General features: G+C 47.6%; 2 protein-coding genes across 6 annotated transcripts in view; both read left to right on the top strand.

The window, feature by feature from the left end:
- Nucleotides 1-19,059, top strand: part of LOC149332560 (MAP/microtubule affinity-regulating kinase 3-like) — a 634,516-nt gene that overhangs the window by 406,898 nt on the left and 208,559 nt on the right. The gene's annotated exons all lie outside the window — the stretch shown is intronic.
- Nucleotides 7,393-19,059, top strand: part of LOC149332563 (calcium-independent protein kinase C-like) — a 57,906-nt gene continuing 46,239 nt past the window's right edge. The window contains exons 1-3 of one of the 4 annotated variants that reach the window (XM_089558183.1): nucleotides 7,393-8,948; nucleotides 10,430-10,481; nucleotides 16,933-17,098. In XM_089558183.1, the coding sequence (XP_089414309.1) occupies nucleotides 8,586-8,948; nucleotides 10,430-10,481; nucleotides 16,933-17,098 (581 nt within the window). In that variant the 5' untranslated portion in view covers nucleotides 7,393-8,585. The remainder of the gene's footprint in view (nucleotides 8,949-10,429; nucleotides 10,482-16,932; nucleotides 17,099-19,059) is intronic. The other 3 variants (XM_089558182.1, XM_089558184.1, XM_089558185.1) reach the window with 3 other exon arrangements.

Below are 19,059 nucleotides of genomic sequence, written 5' to 3'. Positions count from 1 at the left end.
GCCACCTGGAAGCTTGGTGGACGCTATGCGTGGTCAGCCATCATGGTGCCCTAGGCGTCATGTGCAAGTTATCTAAAGGCGGAGGGGTTAATTAGGTTTATCCCCATGGTTACATGTTTATGGGTCCACGTGGTGAGTAAATTTAAAGGGGCTCTTAAAAATCACCTGAGTAAATAGACGCGTTTAGTCACTTCATTCTGTAGTCATGAACACCTGAGCCAAATAGTACACTTTACACGCAGCAGAGAACCCACAATCGTGCGCGAAAGTTGGCTAGTCCTTCCCGGCTGCTTTTTATTGCGAAAGCAATACTGCTTGCACTTTCAGCCCGTCGCGTAGCGAGGCCGGTAGCTACCAAGCGCGGCCTAACTCCTGCCACGCGCGGCGCGCTTAGCGGTCGGAAAGAATTTTTCTATGATAACTCAAGAGGCAGTACCCTACTTTTTGAATCTACATCAGGGTGTCTTAGAACGCGCAGCTACAAAAAGAAATTTAACGAAGATGACACATGTGCAGTGTGTGGTAGATATGTGGAAACAATTGAACACCTCATAATCAAATGTGATGGTATCCATCCGGATGTCGATGCAGGCACAGTCACTCTTTCTGAGGCCCTAGGGTTTAAAGATAACAATGGTCATGTAAATAAATCTGCAGTGGAAGTCAGCAAAAAGCGATTGGAGGATTGGTGGCTGAAAAGCAGAGATGTGGCATAAGGTTAGAATTGTAGGAAACCGTAGGTAAAGGTGATGGCGAATCTTAATGAGAATTGCCAATACAGTAAACAAAAAAAAACAATAAAGAAATAAAAGCTGAGCATGGTGGCAATTGCCACCACCCCCGTTTCAAAGGGGGCGCTCCTATCCATCCATCCATCGGGTGTCCACCGAGATGACAGAGAATTTCCTTTCCTCAAAAAGCGGTGCGTTCAAAGGGCAAGGCATAGCACAGTAATTCTCTGTCATCTCGGTGGACACCCGAACCACAGGAAGGGAGGAACGCCACCACCCGTTCGGCGCGATGCCTTGCCCTTTGAACGCAACGCTTTTTGAGGAAAAGAAATTCTCTCTCATCTCGGTGGACCCCCGAACCGCACCGTACAGGAAGGGAGGAAGTGGGAGTGAAAGAAGAGGGAAGCTTCTAGACAATCATCCGTTAGAGTCAGCCGCTCGTTATGGCGATCGAGGCGCGCATAAATCTCCCAGCACGTGGGGGCCCTCGTGTGGTGAGTATAATGTCATGTAAAACAAATGGGCAAAACTTTCATAAATAAGCTTTACTAAGAGCACTACCAAGACACACCACCAGGCAAACCAGGCGCATCCAGGGCTATTGCTTTCGCAACTTGCCGGGCTTAACCAAGCAAAGCTTCTGCCAATTTTTTTATGCCGCGTCCTCCTCCGTCGCACGCTTCTGCGTAATTCCGTTCAGAGATGGCTATTGGTTAGATTCTTTCAGGCGTCACGCAGCTACCGCGGCCAGTAAGCAGCGTCGCCTCGGTGGGTTAGGAAGCTCCGCCTCCAGGAAAATTCCCGCGGGCGTCGGCGCTGGGGCCGGCGGAGGAGCGCCGACCTCTGAAGATCCACTACGGCGCCTCTTTATCTCTTTCACTCTCGCCTTCCTTCCCTGACGGCGCGGTTGACGTGTCCACCAAGATAAATAAATAAATTGGTAAATTGGTTTTTGAGGAAAGGAAATGGCGCAGTATCCGTCTCACATATCTCGGCGGACACCTGAACCGCGCCGTGAGGGAAGGGAGGAAGGTGGGAGTGAAAGGAGAAAGAGGTGCCGTAGTGGAGGTCTCCGGAATAATTTCGACCACCTGGGGATCTTTAACGTGCACTGACATCGCTCAGCACACAGGCGCCTCTTGCGTTTCGCGCGCTCCATCGAAACGCCGCGGTCGGGTTCGAACCCGGGTACTCCGGCTCGGTAGACGAGCGCCTTACCACTGAGCCACCGCGGCGGTACCCAAGACAGTTACTGCGCCATTTCCTTTCCTCAAAAACCACATTAACCGACCTTTGAGCGTGCAGAAAGTGACGAGAGGAGAAGGAAAGGCGCGAAGAAGCTGAAATTTAAATTTTGACTGCGGATAACTCAGCTTCTACTAAACGCATTTAAAAATTTTGAAGCGAAAAGCTTCACTAGGCTAGACAACACCGAGGCTAGCGTGGGCCCCGTTGTCAGAAAAAGCCACAGGTGCGCATGCGCGAACTGCGTGACGTCATGGTGGACACCCGAACCGCGCCGTAAGGGAAGGAAAATGAAAAGAAAATTGGTTTTTAAGGAAAGGAAACGAAGCCTGTCTCTCTCATATCTCGATACCCGAACCGCACCGTAAGGGCCTTAAGGAAAATGAACTGAAAATTGCTTTTAAAAAAATCAAATGCCTGTCTCTCATATCTTGGTGTACACCGGAGAGGAATGCACGCCACAGTACATGTCTCTAAAGCAACCTTCTAAGACAGCACCGTATTCACTACACGCGCGGCTCCTCCTCCCCCTTGCTGCAGCTCTTCGCTTCAAGATATCCAGACTTAACCTTAGCTAAGCCACAGCCAATTTTTTTGCTGGAGAATATTCGTGAAGCGGCGTCCTTCAACATGCTAGGAATACTGAACCTTTGTTGAGATGCCGTTTCAGAGCCCCTTTAGGAACGTCCTTGAAGGCATTTTCAAAAAGATATATCGAAGGGCGCGCGCTGTCATATTGGTCACTGGGCTGTGCTCTAAACACGGAGGAGCTATGATTTAGCTTTGCCCTGCAGTGGGCGTAGTCAGACTGATGATGATAGTTCGTGAAAAGGTCTATAGACGAGCGCGCAAGCCATGGCATTTTAGTATAATTGTTGTCGGAAAAGGGAATGTGCAGTATTTGTGTTTCGGTGTACATGTGCACGAACCGCGCCGTGTGCATAAGTTGAAGGAGGACGACACCAGAGTGGCTCCGGATTCTCGGACGTAAGCTGACATCGCACTGTACAGAGGTGTCTTATGCGTTTCCGCCTCCATCGAAACACGGCTGCCATGGCCGGGTTCGAACCCTCGTCGCCGGGCTCAATAGCCGAACGCTGTAACCACTAAGATTCTCCCCGACCCTTCGTGGCTTGAAGTTGTCCCCCAAAACTTTTTTCTTCACGGCTTGGAATTATTTCAGGCGGCTCGAGACGGGGGAACAAGCTATCACCGTAAACATGGAGACGCATGCGCTGATTGGCGTTGCAGACGCACAGGCGCTCGTTCATACGCCTCGCAGGTCTCTGTGGAGTCGCCGCTTTAGGGGACGTGCCCAAAACGGCGCATTGCCAGCTGCCCTGAGAGAGTTGTTCGATGTCAAAACGGAAGCAGTGCCGAAGTAGGTGTACGTGTAATATCGTTTCCTCGCACTTGATGTTCGCACGCTGGAGAGTCGGCCATCTCGGTTAGATAAGAATAAGCGTCCGTAAAGGTCACTACGAATCACGGGCGACACAACAACGTCGCTTCACAGCAGGCAAGCTGCCGATAACTGGAGTTGCATATATGGGCCGCGTTTCCCGGGGCGCTTTGTGAATTTAATATGTGGGAGCAAATGGCTTTTCCTCTAGCGCACACCCGAAAAGAGGTCTTATTTTCTCCATATAGATGGAGTATTTTATTTGCTCCTCTCTTCTACAAGAGATGCATTTAGGAGTACGAAGGAGTAAAATTTCTAGTACCCACAAAATGGCGACATGTTTGTACATCCTCATTCAGGCTAATTCTTACAACAACCGGCAATCCACCCTGGACAATTCTGCTTGCGCTGCTCAAAAGTGAGAGAGCGTGAGGCGTTCTTTTCTCCGTCTGCAAGCCCAGTGACGGCGGAGGCGGCAGTAGTCGTCTGCTTATGTTTTCCGAGCTCGTTTGGTTGCGAGTTATCGTATATAAGGCGATGTAAACTTGGAATCAATATTTCGGAGCTAAAAAGAGATCTCAGAGTAGTTTTCATGGTCACCCACTAGTTCACTAGTGCATGACCAAGAAAACTAAAAGCCAGAGCAGGATAAGTTGAAAATAAGACCACCACCGAGCTCGGCGTTGAAACTCTGTTTTAGCGCAGTTTCCTTGTTGATGCAACACAGCTGCTGCAACTGCAGCTGCTGCAATGCACCGCGCGAATCACACCGAAAAACTGAGAATTAGGCCTAGACGGGGACTATAACGGGGGCGCGACAGTAACAAAGGAAGCTCAGGTATGATTGAAGCGCGCTGGACGCATCAGAGGAGCAGTTTAACGTAGCTGATTGATGCGGGAAACGGTGACGAGCTGACATCTTGTACCAAGGCAGGCACCTGTGGAGCAGTGGAAGCGAGCAATGATCCATCGACGATGGTAACCAAGAGAACGTAACTCGCCACCATTACCACACGACTGACCGGAAACAGACGAGACGCCATAGGTGACCGTGCGGACGGCGCAAAATGGTGCTTTTATTTACTCCACTGTGGGACTTGGAGAGCACTTAGACCAAGAAACTCCATTTCGAAATGGGAGTTAAAACGTGGAGAATCCTTCTTTATGCTCCATATTCAGTGCAGGGAGTAAAATAGGTTATTGAGCACAATCGTACTTCATATTGATGGCGTAAATGCTTCCACATAAGGAGTTTAAAGGGTGACGCCAACCATTTAAACTCCCATTTGGGTTGAATATTATCTATAATGCACTCAATTTTAGGGCCAGGGTATTCAGCCCAAGCCCTGGGATAGATTTCCGTCGCTAAAATATACTGTTGGCAACGGAAACGAATTCCCTCTTCTAAACATGCCGAGGTGTAAATCTCCTCTCTTTGCTAACCTCAAGGCCTCCCGTGCGGCGTTTAAAAGACTCCTCCCTTTGCTAACTGCAAAAATACTATGCTTATCAGTGGGAATATGCGTCCAATGTCAGCGCACGTTAAGGATCCCTAAGTGGTCTAAATTAATTCTCAGAGCTCCACTACGGCATCTGTTATAGCTGCTGTGCCGCTTATTCGGGACATCAAACCCCACAATAACAGCTGACGCTCTGCAAAACTTGCAGATCGTCAGACGAAGCCATTTTTATTGACGTAATATCTTCCGTAGTTTCCGTAGTTTAAACTTTAATCCGAATTTTTTTTCGCTCCTTGATGAGAGCGCTTGAAGTCCTGAATGTTCACTGTCAAACGCCCGTATTTTGAATAATCTGCGCACCTAGGGGCGCTACCGTATTGGTCGTTGCCATGGTAACCATATTCTGTTCGTGGCGTGCGGTTGAAGTGCACCTGCCGTCTTCTTTTCCTTCCTTTCCTTCTGATTTCTTTATTTCATGTTCTTTCTTTTCGCTTTCTTTCCTGCGGAGCCGGAGGAGCCGTGTTCAGACTCGGCCACATTTCGGTAGAGGCGAAACGCAAAAGGCGCCCATGTTCTGAGCGATGTCATTGTTAAAGATCCCCATATGATCGACATTATTCCGGAGCCTTCTACTACAGCGCCACTTTGCCTCTTTCTTCTTTCACTTCATCCAATCCCTCACGGTGTGGTTACTGCGCCTTTCCTTCCCTTTCCTCAAAACCAATCTTCATTTTTCTCTTTATTTCTCTCTTTCGTTAATTATTTCGAAAACCCCGTTAGCTTTCGCACACTTCTTCGGAAGCGTGAAGAAAACGCCTTGTAATTTAAAAATATCCGCTCGAAAATTATGGTGTTAACCCTTTCCGTCGCGTTCTGCAGTTCTGCAATCTTGGAATTTATTAATAGTTTCTAATTACTAGTTGAATATGACTGTTCGAAAACTATACTCAGGAAGAAGTACAGGGGCGATGAAATGAAATGAGAATAGAGCGGGGTCTATATATTCTCCGCTTCACGCTTGCACCTGAACGGTAACAAAAAGACGATAGAGCGGTCTATGATACAATCATGGACGACAAATACGAAAGCGGTCAACTTTTGTAATTGTTTGCCATTTACGCTCACAAACTTGTTTATTTCGTCGCGCATGGCGACGCACACTCTAGGCCAGAATCGTCTTTGTCTTGAATGCGTCCCAGCGGCGGCTTTAACTTGCGCACAAGGACGTCAGAGAACGATATACGCTGGCGTTGTCGAAACAGGAAACAAGCGCAATTGCCTCTCGTTGCGCCGCTATATCTGCACGGTGACGCGACGCGTGTTTTGACGCTTCTCGGGAGTCAAGATATGGATTGACCCCACGCCGACGGTGAGCTCCACTCATGGTATAATATATCTGAGAGAAACTTTGTAAGAAGCAATAATCTGTACTGACGTGAGTGTACACCATTCGACAACGACCGTCTGCTGCACGCCCGAATCAAACCCAGCAAACCAAAAACTAGACGTCTCTGAGAGGTTTTTGGTTTGGTGGGAATTATTTCAGATGCAGATTTTCAAGTCAAGATCTGGACGCACTCTGAGCGAACAAGACTTTTTTTTTTTTTTGCGTAAACGTCATTTAGGCAACATTTAGAGATTTTCTAAGGCCGAAAAATGATGTCTCGTGTCTGTCCACGGGACATCCAGTTTCGGACTTTCGCAGGGACGGCTCAGGATATTCGTAGCGAGGTGGTGAGGAGAAGGCGGAATCAAATTCCGGTAGGGATGCTGTGTTTATGGCATATTGCCTCCTCATAGAAACAAAATCAACAAAATGCAGCGCAGATTCAGATACAGCGAGGGTGCCTGGGCTGCATTATCAGGTAGCGTCCTTCTCGTAGGGGGGTCTGAAGGAAACAATTTTTTTTTTATGTCGTTTGAAAAAATTTAGAGTTGCGGCTGCCACTCCTCGACTTCCCTTGGCGCCGTGTCACTGTAAATAATGCGAAAAACTGCCCTAGTCCCAAATTTTTATATCAGTCACCGTGCGCTGTCCGCCTAACGTTTTTCTGTTTTTCCCGTTAGAACACGCTGTCGCGGACCACTATCTCGAGTCAACGCAGCGTCAACGCAGTGAAATCAGCCGTCTGTGCAAGGTTTGCACGATGCCAAGTTTCGGCCAATATGACTCATGGAGGAAGGAAACGGTTTTCCTTTCTTTGTGCTACAACTAGATCGATGAACGGCCGCTTAGTGGCTCCACTGTGGCGCTGTCAACTGCGCGACGCGTCGATAGCGCGTTCGTTCACACCGGAAAGACATCGCGAGAGATAACAGTACAATGCCGGCGCCAAGTGAAAGACTTTGCAGGAAGTAAAAAGACAACCATGAATTAGGAAAGCTGTGTCTCCCTGAAGTTATATGACCTCCACCCGATTCGCGGTGTCCTGTAATTCGAGCAGTTCGCAACATATCACAAGTGCCTATGTTTATCTTGCTCTCCAAATGTATATATATATATAGCTCCTTTCCTGTCACGTCGCGTGTTACCTGGAAGCGCTCGCGCTGTTCATATAGCGAGCGATATTTACTTCCCGTAATGAAGTCATCGCGCTTCTTGATAACAGCTATAGCGTGAGCCGTGCGTCATCTCTTGCTCTCACTTCCTTGCGATGCGTCAGAGGCGCAAACATCCTCTAGACCTTGCAAGTGTCTTTTTATGGACACACCATTGTCCGCTTGGGCGGCTTTCCTTCTAATTGCTGTTGCATATTCCTGACGCGTAGGGTGAACGCGATTTTTGGTTTTTCGAATCGGACCCGCGCATAGGACGCGAGATCCCTTCTGCGCAAGTGCAACCGTACTGCTATTAAGGATTGTCTCACCCTAAGCGGTTTAGAGATGAGCGTATTAAACTTATACTGAAGCGCTTAATGTATTGCCATTTTATGCCGCTTGCGATGACAGCTACAGGTAAAAGCAGCATACGCACGAATAAAAAAAAAAAGCGAAATCCTGCGGTATGACTTCCCCGCATAGTTCCGGCGCCACGCAGAGCAACTCGCTTTGGCGAGCGCCGATATGCTTGTTGATTGCTTCTCGACCGCCGGCCAACGCATCAGGTGCAGCAATCGCGCGCTTCGTCTCATCTCGCGATGCGTCGATGAACCAGCGACAATGCGCGGCTGAAGCTCGTCTCTGTTGCGGTTGATAAAAAGCTGCGACCCGGCAGTAATGAGCAGCCGTGCCTAAAGAGTTGCGAGCAGACGGCTCAAGCGAAACGAGGCCTAACGGCGACTCGGCGCTTCCTCTCTCCCTCGAACGGTGGCTGACGCGTTCCCTTCTTCGAGTGAGTTCCAGCGCCGCCAGTCGCGAGACGCCGAGACCTGACGTCAAGCGTGGCGTCGAGTGCGTGCCGGCGCCGCGGGTCGCGGCGGAGTGAGCGGCAGCGGTCGTCGAAATAAAGGAGCGCGCCCGACGACTGCGGCTTCGCGGACACACTGCGCGTGCGCCGCGGCTGTTCACGCATTGTGGGATAGCTGGCTTGACCCGCATAATTAGTCCTCGCGAAATCGGCCGTTCGTGAGGCCGGGACGAAGTAATTTGGAGGCAGTTTTTGCCGATCGAGAGAGGCCGGGGACGTCCGAGCGGCGCAGCGGACGAGCCGGCGCCGATATGCGAGGATCGCGGCGCTTCGAGGGCTGCTGAGGGCCCCGCGGGAACCACCGGCGCGCAGAGCCCCAAGCTCCGGAGAGGGCCGCAGACATGCCAAGCTTTACGGGCACCGTCAAGCTGAAGATATGCGAAGCCGTGGAACTCAAGCCGACAGACTTGACCACCCGGCACGCGAACGTGGTCGGCTCGAAGCCTCAACTGATGCTGATAGACCCCTACGTGTCCATCAATGTCGATGATATCCTCATCAGCCGATCCAGCACCAAGCAGCGGACCTTCAAGCCCGTCTGGAACGAGTACTTCACGGCCGAGGTGCACGGCGCCCAGAACCTGGGCTTCACCGTGTTCCATCAGGCGCTGCCTTCGGACGATTTCGTCGCGAACTGCAGCGTCTCCTTCGACGAGCTGGCCAACTCGGCCAAGGAGCAAGGCAGCAACGAGAACGACATTTGGGTAAGCGCGGCCATTCCTTCAATCGCGTCGTCCCCTCTCCTCCCCACCCCCTGGCCGCCGCCGCCGCCGCTGCTCCGATCCCCGGCCGTCGCGGATAAATCGGGAAACATTCGGCCGGTCGGAACGCCCATTCACCACTGCGACGCGATGTCCACCCCGACGACTGAGCGCCACTGCTGTCGCGATCGCGCGCGCTGTCTGGCCCAACGGCGCGCGGTGGGTCGCCGACTGTTACGTATACGCCGCCGCGCCAAGGTGTGATGCGCCGGCCGGCGTGCTCGGCTGGCCTCACGAGCCAAAATCGCCAGATTATTGTTTACCTTGCGACGAGCGTCTCAAGGTCCTTTTCGTGCGCGGCTTGTGAAATCGCCGTCTTCCCCGCGCTCTCCCCCCCTCCTCGCAGCTTCCATGTTTACTCCCCGCAAAGGCATGTAGACTGGGCGACCGCAATTAAGAACGCGTCGAGCGACCCGGCCTAGCGTGGTTGATTGCGGTAAATTTGTCGGCGGGCGCGACGGAGCGCGAAAGACTCTGCCATTGTCTCCAGGCGATGGTGTGTAACCGATATCCCGCGCGCACCACCGCCACCTCGTAACGGGACTCCGGCCGTTGCTGCGTGTATGTCGCGTGCCCGTCTCCGCTCGACGCTTGTATACGTGCAGCATGTACACGGGGTCGATAGAAGACCTCGACGTCGAATTCAGTAACGAAATCTGCAGTGTTCTCTGTTGTACCGTGTGTATATGCACATACGTAACCACTGCCAAGCAGGTTTTCTGAAGCTACCTCCTTTTTTTTATGTTACACAACAGAAAGGCGACCATAAGACGTAAAGGTGTTATGACTGAACACCTTTGTTCGCTGTGTCGAGCTTAGCTAAGCACCTCACTTGGTTTGTGTTCGTGTAGACGACACTCAGTGGGACGGCAAGTGCGTAAGGATTGCCTCTTGCACACATGCTGTGTGAGGAGTATAATATTTTCTGAGCTTGCTTGAAAGTTATATGCATTGCACACGCATAAAGGTCTTGTTGGACTGTACTTAAGCGTGCACTTTCATATTGAAGGCAGCCGTGATGTATAGTTCTGTTTCTGAAGCTTTAGCACTGTGAACTTGCTTTAGAGATGAATACGCTAAAAGTGATGTTCATTAGACAAACAGGATTTGTGAAGCAAAGCGGGCTGAGTGTGAGAGATCTAGATTTGTTGACGCATAGAGCCATCCCTTTTGCACACTGATATGACTGTCATCGTTATTCCAAATGACTTTTTTTGTACAGCTAGAGAAACAGCAACATAAAAAAGCATAGTGGATAGTTGTAGGATTGTGTCAGGGCATGTTGAGAATGGTTAGTTGTAGAGACACAGCTGTTTAAAACATGTAGTTCTAAACCAGTTTGCCTACTGCAGCCTTTGCGTTTGCCATTTTTACATTGCTAGGTCTGAGCCTGACACTGATAGGAAATGTGTCTCGTTTGACAGATTGACCTTGAGCCTGGAGGGAAGATCCATGTGGTCATCGAATTGGTCTCAGGTAAGCTAATAGGAAATAGCCAATTACACACCTGTTTTTTTCGTAATCGTGCTAGCTGAAGGGACTCGGTAGGAAGAGAATAATTTTTAAAGAATCTTGTCCTTGCTGAAAGCAGTGAATGAATCTGACAGAAACATCAGTAACAAGTTCCACTCGTGTGATCTATGCTTTGTTAGCGGTTGGTCGCTGCCTCGTAAACACTCTCATCCAGCTACTAATATTTCAGCGTTGTCAGCCAACATTTCCGCGGTTCTCAGCAACCTGTCTGTGTGTTTCTGAAGCTTGCAGGACTGGTGCTTTAAACATCTGTTGAAGGGTTAATAAAGTTCTGAAGTAAAATGTCATTTCTTTTTGCAGTACACGCCTTTTAAATTTATTACATCAATGCGCTGATAACACAGCCGACTTTAGCTGTCAATTCTTCACAGAGTTACCTTGTGCATTTGTCAGTCCAGTCATGAACTGAGCATTTCACTAAGCTTATAAGCTTTGACCTAGTAATCCCAACATCTGATACTATCTGGAGCTCTTCGGTTAATGTGCATATCAAGAGACCTTGAGCATGGGCTGTTATAAGGCGGAGATAAAAATGGTCTTATCTCTCCTTTTATTGGTGCTGATTGTTGTTTTGATTGTGCTGTGGAGGTTGATTATATTGCCATTGATTAGCTTTGATGCCTTGTGGGGGCTAATGTTGCTTCTTTTATGGTCATTGTCCTACGTTTGCTGCATGATAGCCTAAGTTACTTGTGTACCATTAAACCCGATATAAATAACCTTTGTGGTTATAAGTGCGCAGGTGATAGCTCAAATGATGAGATAACACTAGATATTTTTGCGTAGTGGTTCATTGCATGCTTTTCGCATTGTAATGGCTAAATGCTCATTTGATTTGCAAAGCTTGTCTTTTGAGTGTGAGAACAGCCAAGCACCGTGCACATTAAGAGTCTGTGCGCACCAGGCAGATTGTTGAATTGCTTCTGTTGTTAATCCCTTGTTAAAGCTTGCTCCAACTCCATGGAGCTTACTGTTCAAAAATTGGTGTTTTAACATAGCAGTACAATATTCAGTGTTCTATATTGCTATCATATACCAAAACCGTGTATTGCCAGCAGCCAGTTGCCATCTGCTGTGTGCACTTTTGTAGGCTGGTGGTAGTGATATATGGTTGCTATATGTGGTAGTGTTATACTGCATTGCTATGTGCTGTGATTTCCCCACAAGTAACTGCCAGAGTGTTGGTAGCACTATGCTAAACTGTTATAGTAAGTTTGTTTTGGAGCTTAGAAAGCATATCAACTCGCATGAGCTGGAAATATGTGCCTGCTCAAGCTGTGTGGCTACAAAACCGTCCCAGGTTTTGCAACTGGAGCATGCTATTATGAAACAAAGCATCGTTTACGAAAAACACGAGTCACCTACATCTCCATGCCCTTTATTTTCATGGTGTGAAAGGACAGAGGTACAGTGTGCATGTGGTTCACTTAATTCATCTGCACTCCTTGAGCTGGTTCTTCATGTGCGGCTCTTTGCCGTTCGATTTGCTGGTGTAGCGTGCAGTACCTGCTTGGTGCCAGCCGTTCAAAAATCAGTGTAGGTTCCCTGCAGGCTGTGTGAACAGCAGTGTATATAATTTCAGAAAAGGTAGTGAAAGATTCTGTTGGATGAAATTAGTTGGCTAGGCTTACTGCTCCTTGTTACTGATGCAAACATATATATATATGCAAACCTATAACATTACAGAACATCTCCGCGGTGGCTCAGTGGTTATGGTGCTCGGCTGCCGACTCGAAAGACGCAGGTTCGATCCCGGCCGCGGCGGTTGAATTTCTTTGGAAGAGAAATTCTAGAGTCCCGTGTACTGTGCGATGTCAGTGCACGTCAAACAACCCCAGGTGGTCGAAATTTCCGGAGTCCTCCACTACGGCGTCTCTCATAGCCCGAGTCACTTTGGGACGTTAAACCCCATAAACCAAACCAAACCATCATTCACATTTCTTGCACCTTCACAAAATTTCAAAGCATAAATTTTGTAGGCATATTTGTGCTTTTGAAAACATCTTAAGATTATGCTTTTGGGTCCTGGGAGTAGCACCTGTTCATCTAGCTATGTTGTCTCTCTCTGCGAAAAGCTCCAGCAAACATGGAGCAAACCAACGTGGGGAGGACAGTAATCCACAGAAGGCCTCTATCCAGTTTGTCGTGCAGTAGACTGCTCTTGGCTGGTGGATTCCACTCAGTACAATGATCTCAAAGTAATCTTCACTAAACCGCTGCCACTGCAGAGACTGTTCGTAGATTTAGTATCTTAGCGAACGCTGAACACAACTATGCATCTAGAAGTCCAGGTGTCAGAGGTAGTTCAGTTAGCAACGGAATTCTCACTTGATTCTTCTAGTTTTATTTGTGCACATCGTCGCATAACTTCTTCACATAACATCCCTCGCCTCATGGAAAAATAAATACAAGGTTCATTTGAAGTCTAGGGCTCGACGGAATGCCGTCTGGTGAGGGAAATTCATACTGATTTGTCAAAGAAAACATACACTCGCCAATATGATACAAAGAAAATAAAAGGAATTGAAGTTTCGGTGCCCTTCTCATAGAAAACGCCTTCTCATAGAATCAATGTACATTCAATCAACGCCACTCACGATTAACTGGACCTGTGGCAATCTCCCAGAGATATACCTGCGCACCCTTCGAAAAATCGCCCATACATAGCTCCCCTTCCCGTCCTTCACTTCATTGTGATCAAGGCACCCAAACGGGCGTTGAAACATCAATTTCTTTTGTTTTCTTTGTATCATTGGTGAGTATATGTTTTCTTTGACAAATCAAGGTTCATTTGGCTTCTCACTGACCATCGTAGTTGTAGCTTAGCACACGTTTCCAATAAAATTGGGAACTTCGACTAGAATATCTGTGCAGAAGAACTGTTTGTCTTAATTCATTGCTACCAAATTAAGAATCTGTGATATATAATGTTTGGTTTCGTCTGGCAGAGATCTTCCAAAATGTGCACAGTACAAATAATGTGCCGTGAAGGGTGCCTGCTAACAAAACCAATCGATAAAAATAGCAATGTGATATTACGAGGTGTGCAAATATTCTAAATGGTAAAACTGCGTGTCCAATATTCTGGTATTTGATTGGGTGGATGAATCAAAATAGTGCATATTCTAAATTGTTCGGAACAAATCGAATCCATTCTCGTGTTTTCGAATAGCTTTTGAATAATGGGCACGAAATCCGAGTAAGGCATGCCGATGGTCCTTTAAAAGACTTTTTCAAGAAGACGGTCAATTCCAATGAGCATGCTGCCATGATCGGGCTGTACGGAGAGGAGGGTTCTGCACTGCGACACGGTCCATTCGTGTGGTGGCGTTCATAATGCTCATATATGTGGCCTTCAAACCCAGCCGGTACTCCAGATTTCAGAGGCCATGGCTCTAACTCTCATCGCTCTCATGATTTGGCTTTAGTTTGTAAGCTGTCGTCATCAGTAGGAAAAGGCAATTTTCCTGTGCATATTACATGACGGGCAGAGTTAATTTACGGTCATGGACAAAAGTTTTCGGGATGCGGATTCGGAGAAAAAAAATTTTCTGCGTTTCCTCGCTGGCCAGTCAGATAGAATTCGTCTAGCATGCTTCTTCATGCTTCTATACATTTCATTGATCTGCATTACCTGATTGCACCGGAATAATTTTTTTTTTTTTTTTTTTCGAGAATCTGCATCCCGTAAACTTTCGTCCATGACTGTACTGACATAATGTTGCGGCCTTTGACAGCCACAGCTTATGTCCCATGACTTAAAGGGACAGTGAGGAGAGCACTATTAATATTTTTTTTATAGCAAAATCCTTTAGTTCGGCATGTCATGGCTTTGTTGCCACTTGGCTGGCAGCAAAAGATGCATTTATTTCTAAGAAATTTGGATTCAAAGTTGGAAAAGTTTTTCCCGCCGCTCTGATTCAAACCTGGGATTCTCCTATGACGACACAGGACTAAGTGACGTGAAACATGACGTGCACATGACGTAACTCAGACTCCGTGATTTTTGGCCGCCAGCAGTGCGGCCTAGCAGCAGCCGAAACGAAAGCTACCACCGGCCGCACGTTGAAGGCATCTATCAGCTATTGTGGCCGTTGCTACAGTCGCTTCGCTTACGTTTGCACTGGCGTTTTGCCAGCGTTACGATGGACCTCGTTCTCAAAGTCGTCAACGAAGTTCTCGCAAATAGACACCTTTAGCATACCGTGTACCATGGCCGTGTACCTTGTTACCGCTAGCAGAATACCGGGAGCCCCCCTAACGTCGGTGAGCAGGCGCTGATTGGTCCCGATGCTTCAGGTGCACGCGTAGCTGCCGGGCACGTGGCGCCATCTGGCGACGTTAAGGAGATTTGCACTTGCATTGGCTGCGCCTCAGTGATTTGTGGCTTCTCGGGTCCTAGAGTTGCTAGAACCATTGGGTCTAGCAACACTGCTTTGTCTTATGACGTCATCACGCTTGTACTTGCGAGTTTGGCCTGTGGCGGCGATGCCTGTATTTTGGTTCTTGCTCTTTTCTACGTTACAAGAGCTTTGTTGTCAGTATGAGTGGCGTTTTTGTAATCAGGAGCTGGTATTCTGCCGATACAAGCCAACTTCAATTTCTCCTCAGTGTCCCTTTAAAGTGTGGCTGCTAGTTCTTCATTGCTACGCGTGAATATACATCTTGCATGAATATTTGCACAAATAGTGAATAATCACACAGATTTTAAAATTCGGTCTTCTCACTTTCCGATTCATATTTGATTTGGTAGCAAAGCTAGCCTATTTGGATTCGATCCGGTTTCAAAAAAGCGCTATTTGCACACCCCTAGATATGACTAGCAGCACAAACTGAGGCATGGTATTGTGGACTGTCACCAGCACGCACTAAGGCAAAGAGGCTTGAAAGTAGGTCTGACACCTTTGATACGTGACTGCAGCAGCTGCATTCTAGTCCAGGGAAAATGTCTGAATGCCCATGCACTGAGTATTTAATGCACACCAAAATGGTAGATTGGGGGTTTCTCGACATCACCATATTCAAATGAAAATTATGCCATAGGTTTTTCTCTCCGTCCTGATTACTTCCACCAAGTCTGGCAGCCATGCGACATTTCATTCTGGCACAAATTGATTTTAAGGTTTGCCATATTCGTGGCCTCAATTCAGAAGATTTCTACGGACAGCACTGCATTTTCGACATCACAAACATCCCCCGCATGTTGATACCTGCTTCCCACTTCAGTAATGAAATTCTGAGGCTTGCATTACGTCGTCTCAGACATTTTATGAAAGGACTTGGTTATTATCAGTCACTGCTTCAGTCAATCAACACGCATACGAATGTTTTTTTCCAATAATCTTTGCGGCGTCATCACTGCAGCACTGGAAGCGCTGTTCCCTGCCACGAACTTAGATTCAGTTTGCTGTTTTCGCTTTTTAAAATGGGTCCACTGAGTATTTCGAAAAATGACTTGTTACGACGGGGAGAGGGGACTCTGGGGAACATGATGTGACTGTCAACCTAAAGTGCTTGAAAAACCCCCAGAGTTGCTCTTTAAACACCGAGTTAGTGAAAGTTAATTTGGAGCCCTGCTAGAGCATTGGTGCAGTTAAAATGTGCCTGGCTCCAACAGGAACAACATGCACATGCTGTTAACACGTAAATACCCTATAGGGATTATTTCACGGATTGCTGTTATGTCCAATAACTTCAAGCACCTGTTGCCAAACAAAGCCATCCGAAGATGTATTCAAAGCCCACTGCATCTGGGCTCTCACCTTATAATACTTATAATACCGCTTCCTTAATTTATCAGATTGTTCACAACACACTCAATTTAACTACAGTATGTCTTCATCACTCACTACGCACCAACATGTCTACTACAAGACATCGGCAATTGCTTCTTACAATACACACCAATTATGGTTGACAAACATTGCAATTTACGGGTCCTTATTTGTGGAATAGTCTTGATTACAATGTTCAGATTTCACCTACACTTCATGCCTTTCAAAAACAATTAAAGCATTTTCCACTGAATTCATCTTAGTCTACATTCTTTAGTACTTTGGTTTGTGTTTTTTGTCTAAAAATAACATGTTTACTTGATGTTTTCACTAGTATCCAGTGCCTACAGTTGTAATATGCTTAGTTCTCAATAGTTGTGTTATTTGTTGCTGTCGTCTACATCATATGTATTAGCTTATAGTGGTCAGGACCCTTAAACAAATTTTGTTGGGTCCCTGAAGTTGTGTGTTTGTATTTCATGTTTTATGCTATGTTTTATGCTACCCCCATCAAGCAAAAAAAAAAGTTTAAGGTTTGGAAAGGTTTGAAGGAGTATCCTTTTCTACCCCTGAGCATGTTTACTGCATCTTCTCTCTTTTTGGATGCGGCTGTTGTGCAGCGGACAATGTCGCGGCAGAGAAGCCCCGCGAGTTCAAGCAGCGGCAGGGGCTCAACCGGCGACGGGGGGCCATGCGTCGCCGAGTGCACCAGGTCAACGGGCACAAGTTCATGGCCACCATCCTGCGGCAGCCCACCTTCTGCTCCCACTGCCGCGAGTTCATCTGGTGAGGCTGCCGTCCGCGCACCGCCGAACTGAGTTTCCCGCATAGCGTTACTCTCGGCATCGGGCTGGGTACCACAGACCTGGCGTCCCCTTCTACTCCTCTGCTTTTACTCTTCGCTCTTGCCCTCGGCTTTCGGGAGAGAGCAGAAGCGTTGCCATGTTTTGCAGCGATCGCTATTAAAGGTGCACTGAAGAGGATTCTGAACTAGTCTTTTTGCCGCGGGAACTCGATCCACACGTTCCGAGCATTCTTAGAAACTGAGACTTATTGCCCTCTGTGGCTGATTTCCCTAATTAAATCAAATTAACACCCGGCTCCCGCCTTTATTTTTTTAATTGTCCCTCATACGGTGAGCGGAGTCGACCAACGCGTGGAGTGCCTTTGAGCCAGCTCCTGGAGGCTTTGCTTTCGCTTCATTTAGTTTTTAAGTTTCCGCTAATAAATAGTTTTATTTGCAGATAATATAACCTCAAAATAAGCCCGCAGAAATAAAAATATGCGCGGACTATTTGCTTCTACGGACTACTACGTATTACTCCGCCGATGGCAGAGCGGCAAGCCGCCGCGGGACTGGGTGAAAGGCACTCCACGCGTTGGTCGACTCCGCCCATCGTACGAGGGAGAATTAAAAAAAAAGCCGGGAGCCGGACGTTAATTCGATTCAATTAGGGAAATCGGCCACACAGGGCAATAAGTCGCAGTTTCTAAGAACGCTCGGAACGTGTAGATCGAGTTCCCGCGGCAAAAAGACGAGTTCAGATTCCTCTTCAGTGCACCTTTAATGAGAGGAACCCCCTGGTCCACATAGTTGGCGTTGGCGTCCACGCTGCGAAGGGTATAGGAAAGCAGGTTAGGGGGAAGGTAATAGCAGAGACGCAGCACAGCTGGGGATGGAGCGTCGCAGTGCAGGGCGATGAGCGCGAGAGGGAAGCACTGCGCCGTAGAGCAACAGTGCCGAGAGTGAGAGATCTGGCAGCTGAGGTGCGGCCCAAACCGAGGAAAATATTGTTTGAGGATTGACTCGAAAAAAAGGGATGGGGAGAGGTGGGTAGCCACAGTCCTCAAGTATTTGTACAGTGAAAGCGCAAATGGAAAAGAACTAGAAAGCTTATGATAGGCTACACAAGCAACATCAGGGAAAAGGAACTTGTCATGAACATCAAAAAGAAGATCTGCGAAACTGGAATGGCTAAGTGGAGACAAAAAAGGGGACCTAAGAATCACTGCTTGAATACAGAGCTGGAAAGAGCGAACTCTGGAAGGAAATACTTCATGATAGTTCAAGAGGCAGTACTCTTCTCTTTGAGGCTAGATCAGGTTGCCTCTTAACCAGGCAGGCAGTATAGAAGTATCAGTAGGGAGGTGATATTTGTGTAGCGTGTGGAAGCAGTGTAGAAAAAAAAAACATTGAAGCGGTTCTCATAGACTGTAAAGCTATACAACCAGGTATTGGAGAGGGCATAATGAGCCTTCCAGTAGCTTTCGGTTTTAGGGACAGCGAAAGCAAAATTAACACTTTAGCTGCAGAGGCAAGCGAGAGAAGATTGGAGTTTTGCTGGCGTAAAAGCAGAATGGAGAAATTGCATGAGCTGTCACAGTGAGTATAGTAGTATGGCTTAGAATATGGACAATAGCCCTGAACGGGGGAAAATAAATAAACAGAATAGGATGCAAAGTAAAAAAAAATGGAAGCGTACGAAACAGATAAAAGAGCCACTTTAATTTACTAGGCAAGGTGACACTCGCTACTGCTCCGATTCACCCGATTCAGGGAGGATGTAAATATTTATCTGTGCATCTCTCCGATGTGGAAAGAGGGAGGGAAGGTGTTTAGTGGCGCAGTGCCACTGGTATCTTGCATTGCACCACATAGCATGAACATTTGTGTAATTTACCGCCCAATCACTAACAGTACTGACGCTGGCATTCTTCAACAAGATCTTAACCGAATCCAAACTTGG

Source organism: Amblyomma mixtum, chromosome 8, assembly GCF_055824585.1.
Source record: "Amblyomma mixtum isolate Tamu chromosome 8, ASM5582458v1, whole genome shotgun sequence".
Lineage (NCBI taxonomy): Eukaryota > Metazoa > Arthropoda > Arachnida > Ixodida > Ixodidae > Amblyomma > Amblyomma mixtum.
This window is presented reverse-complemented; position numbering and strand designations above follow the sequence as displayed.